The sequence below is a fragment of the Poecilia reticulata genome, chromosome 16, assembly GCF_904066995.2.
Source record: "Poecilia reticulata chromosome 16, P_reticulata-male-v2, whole genome shotgun sequence".
NCBI classification, from domain to species: domain Eukaryota; kingdom Metazoa; phylum Chordata; class Actinopteri; order Cyprinodontiformes; family Poeciliidae; genus Poecilia; species Poecilia reticulata.
In genome coordinates, this window is record NC_088845.1 from 17,395,897 (window position 1) to 17,400,896 (window position 5,000).

General features: G+C 44.0%; 1 protein-coding gene across 3 annotated transcripts in view; it reads right to left on the reverse strand.

Moving 5' to 3' along the window:
• Positions 1-680: 680 nt before the first annotated feature.
• Positions 681-5,000, reverse strand: part of nr4a3 (nuclear receptor subfamily 4, group A, member 3) — a 26,679-nt gene continuing 22,359 nt past the window's right edge. For all 3 annotated transcript variants that reach the window (XM_008432624.3, XM_081617089.1, XM_008432625.3), the window contains 2 exons: positions 4,462-4,640; positions 681-1,174 (listed from right to left, as the gene is read on the reverse strand). In XM_008432624.3, the coding sequence (XP_008430846.2) occupies positions 912-1,174; positions 4,462-4,640 (442 nt within the window). In that variant the 3' untranslated portion in view covers positions 681-911. The remainder of the gene's footprint in view (positions 1,175-4,461; positions 4,641-5,000) is intronic.

Below are 5,000 nucleotides of genomic sequence, written 5' to 3' on the forward strand. Positions count from 1 at the left end.
AATAATAGAAAACAAGAAAACAAAACAAACAAACAAACAAACAAAAAAATAAAAACAACACAGAAGAGCGAGTTCAAGTCTGGGTGACTCAGTCATGGATCGTTTAGTGCACAGTTTGTCCTTTGCTGCGTAAAAAGCCACACGCACAAACAAAGTCTTTGTATTAAAATAATTTAGAGTTTGAAATTAGACCTTCCCTCCTCCGTGTCTTCCTTTTTGTGGTGAAATTGCACTTTGTAATTAAGAGCCCGCCTCGTTAGCCACTTCCACGTGTTTATGAAATATTTGTACGCGTCTCTGCCCTTCATGTCTGACCTCTGACATTTCTCTACACTTCAGCATGAAAACACCCCCCTTCCTCTTATCAGCAGGAGGAAACTTGAGTCTCACAGGGGCACGAACAGCTCAGCAAACCTTCTGCCCCACAGAGACTTGACCTTTTCTGAAAAGAAGAAGTCCTTGGACAGAATGAGCGAGGCCAAAACACAGATCAAAACAGTACTCATAAACCCTTCTCTCTCTTTTTGTTTTTGCAAAAGTGAGCTGCCACCCAGATGGAGAAAGGACAGGAACAAGTCATTCTGCTGTGCAACTCAGCTTCATCATCCTCCCCCACAAGACAAAGAGTGGAGGATCAAATAAAAGGTTGCAAAGCATTTTTGAGTTATTGTCTATTTGTCTTTCTTTTTTTTTTTTTTTTTTTACAGATGAAAAGCGTTTTTGTTGGTTGTCCGTTTGGTTCCCCCCCCCCACACTGAGCGAGATGCTTTCAATTTGCTCTCTCAGCTCTGCATCGGCCAGAACGGAGAGTCTCTCTTTCTCTCTCTCTCTCCCTTTGGGGAGGCGGGGGGGTTAAAAGGCCTGAACAGGACGTTGACGTGGGTTTCTTTCACCGCGCTCAGCCCGAGTCCTCAGTAGGGCAGGGTGTCCAGGAATCTGTCGATTGACGGCGGCGGCGGTACGAGGTCTTCCAGCTTCAGGTAGAAGATCCGCTGCAGGCCCTGGGTCCTCTGCGAGCGGAGCTCTGCCCTCAGGCCCAGCACACGGCTCAGAGGAGGCGCGGCCTTGGTGGAGGAGGAGGACGCCCCGCAGCCCAGGTGGTCCCTGAGACAGCAGATGACTTTATTCTGCAGCTCCTCCACGCGCTTCGAGTCCTTCAGACCCGGGACTTGATCTGCAGAGAGAGAACAGAAAACATTAGAGTTGCAATTTACACTGCAGAAGCAAACTGTTTTTTTTTTTTTTTGCATGCAACTTGCATATATTTTTATTTGAATTTTCATGAAGATATGTTGTTGTGATGCAAGGTTTTTTGGGAAATAATAATCTACACACTAATAAAAACATGACACAGAGATACAGAAAACATGGTACAGAGAAAGCTTTTTCTCATTTGGAAACTTTGAAGCTGTTTTGTGCTGCAGATTTGTTTCAGTCAGGTCATTACCAGCTTTCACAGAAGAGATAAACCGCAGCGTCTCGCAAAAGTATCCATTCCCTTGAGCATCGCTGCTATTTTTTTTTTACCCTGGTGGAACCACAACGATCCTCTACATTCAGCCTTTAACACCTACAGGCTTGCCATGTCTGTCACTCTCTCCGTTTCCCATCAAGTATCTTCTGCAGAACAGCAAGTATCCCCACATTATGATGCTGCCACTGCCGTGCTTCGATGTGGAGGCAGTTTGCTCACTGTTGGTTTTCCACTGCTTTTAATGTATCCCATAAATGTCAAAAAGTTCAGTTTTGGTCTAATTTTCCACATGTTTGCTGCGTCCTCCCGTGCCACACTTTTCAGATTTTTATCTGTAGATGAATGTTGAAAAACGTTTATATATTTTTTCCTCTGCATAATTTTGAACTGCTCTGTGATGGTCCATCACAAGCGGCCATTTTTGTCCCTAAAGTCACTTTTGTTTCTGTAAAAGAGTTAATATGATACAAAGAAACGGTATTTTAAATGACAAAAATTAAGCCAGCAGAAAACAAAACCCACACATATATGTGTACATCAGAGCTCATTCAGGTAAAACAGCATTAGCCTCATCTTGTTTTATATTGAATTGCACCTCATTAGCCCGTGTGGCTCATGTTCTTAACAGCCTTACGTTGTCTCATTCGCTGCAGATCAATACGTCGTCTAACCTAATAAGCCTCCTCCACATTGTGTAGACAAACACACACACACACGCACGCACACAGTGACATGGCATAGACATATAGCGCAAACATGGAAATAAATGCATGCTGTGCATTTACTGCTCATAAATTCTTTAAATGAACGCACACAGATGCTCAAATAGTCCCTGCAGTTTGGAGAATTTAAGACACAACAGTGCTCAACAATTAGCTGATTATTTGGCCTTGTGAGCAGCCAAATTCAATTAGGAATACACACAAACACACACACGCACGCACGCACGCACACACACACACACGCACGCACACACACACGCACACACACACACACACACACAAGCTGCAGACTGCTGCCCATAGCAACTCCAGTGGCACTCGTATCAGACTTAATGTGACACTAACTCATTCTGCTGAGAACAGGGTGTCCACCCCCTTTCCCTATGTCCCCCCCCCCACACGCACGTACACACACGCACGCACACGCGCACACACACGCAAGTGTATGCTGCGGGGAGGCTGCCTCTGAGACCAGTCTCACTTTGAGGTATCCATTATTGGAAGTGTATTTATTGTTTGTTTATGTGACCCTTTTGTTTGCAGTGTTTGCGGCTGCAGAGTTACTCCAGCCCTCCTTCCATTGCGCCTTTCAGACCTCTTGCACTCCTTTTTTCTTTCTTTATTTTGCTTCTCTGCTTTTCTCCCTGCTCTCTTTCCCCCACTCCTTGTTTCTCTCTGTGCGGCACTTCCTGGGGAGAAATCGATGAGGGCCCTTTCTGCACAGGCCACTCCGAAGCGGTCGATGGGCCGGTGGCCCCGGTGGCTCTGCCGCGGCCGCGCGCTGTGTGCTTTGCCGAGGTGGCGGAGTGCCACTGCGAACGCCGCGGACGCCGTTCCAGAGCCGTGCCCCACAGTGGGCTGGTCGATGGAGAACAGAGTTAAGTGCTCCCCCAGAGAGAGAGAGAAGGAGTGAGGGAGGACGAGGTTGTAAGGTGGAGGTGGAGGGGGGGCAGGGTGAGGGGGGATTTTACCCGCTGCACATTAATGCCTCCCTGCAAAATTGAGCTTTAAAGAATAAAAACTCAACATATAATTTCGCTGCATCCTTTGTTGAATGAAGCTACGTTTCTGATCCATTCTATAGACTGTTGCATCTTCCTGAGGTCCGTCCGTGGATAAAGTGTTGATTTTTCAGCCGTGGACACTGATTAAAGGGGCCAGGTGTGTGGCAAGTGCAGCAGGTGCTTCTGGGTATCGGGTTCTTGTTTCAGGCAGACATGCATGACAAGATGTGCTGACATGTGTGTCTCCGAGCGTTTGTGTGACGTCAGCGGATGTAAAAAACCCCCCAAAAAACCCACAACCAAAGCTTCTAACAAATAGAAAAAAAATACATTTAAAAAAATTATATATATATATATATAAGCATATTTCTATATATATACATGCTTGTTTATATATGTATATAAACAAGCACTTGCGTGGTGGATGTAAAAAGTTTTAGCATCCCTGTTTAAATGTCAGATGTTTTAGATTATAAAAAAGAAAACATTTAACCAGCCCAGTTTAACTGAAAAGCACAAATCTGTTAGCACAATGGGTGTACAATTAAAAGGTATAATAAACTGGATTTATATGTGTAAAATAATTAATTAAAGAACTTTGGGATGAAATTTCCACATAAAAGTTTATTTTTTGGAAATCTATCAACATCCCACTTCTTAACTTGCTAATATTACTTTGGTAATGTTCTCCATATCAATCAGATTTTGCCCACAGCCTTCTTCAGCTGAACCCACAGGTTTTTCATCAAGTTTGTTTTGTTTTCGACTTGGATGTGTGCTTGGACTCGCTGTGATGTAGAAAAATGTAATCCCTATCTATTATTCGTCTTCATTTTAATTTCATCCACCAAGAAAAAAAGTCCAGTTCTGAAGAAAAGTAGCCCCAGAGTATAATGTTGCCACCACCATACATGAAAATGGGAATGAGGTTTATTTTGTTTCTTCAAGGAATTAAAAAAATAACTTTCCTCTCTCTAACTCCTACTTTTTACTGCAGACATATGGCAAATATAGATGTTTTATCACACCTTTTATTATAGATTTACGTCCTGATGAGTTTGTCTTTTAGGATTTGGTCAAGATATAAACCATATTTAAGGTGAGAAACTATTAAAAAATGATTTCTAAATGCTATACTTGTTACATCACTAAACGTAAACTTTCAGATCCTGAGCAATTGACAGGAAGTTGTGTGGATCAGGTAACCGTTAATATATTTCTTCCTGCAGATGACTCGGGGGGGCGTGGGGTGGTTGGTTACCTGTGAGGAGAACAAGGGCAGACAGGCAGGCGAAGGCAGACGCATCAAGGTTGAGGGTCTGAAGGTGGGTAGAGAAATCCCGGATGGAGTCCAGCCACTCTCCAAACCCGCGAAGGCACTGGAACCTGTGCAGCACCAAGCCGTTGCAGAACACCAGCTTGTCCTCCGACAGCATAGACCTGAGAGACAGAAAAAAAAATAAATAAATGAAATTTTTCATAAAAATGCTGCATTTTCCCCTGATGCGTTTAGACATACAGAGAAGGAAACAATTACACCAGCAAGCCAGAAACAAGACACACATCAAACGGAGGCATGAAGCTGATTAAGCTTGTGTGTTTTTTAAATTACAGCATTTAAAACCACTCTTGCATTTCCTTGTGGCAGGGTGGGGTGAAGGGTTAGGGCAGAGGACTGCTTGCTCTGTATGTGTGTGTGTGTGTGTGTGTGTGTGTGTGTGTGTGTGTGTGTCTGTGTGTGTGTGTGTGTGTGTGTGTGAGTGTGTGCGTGTGTGTGCGTGTCTGTGTGCGTGCGTGCGC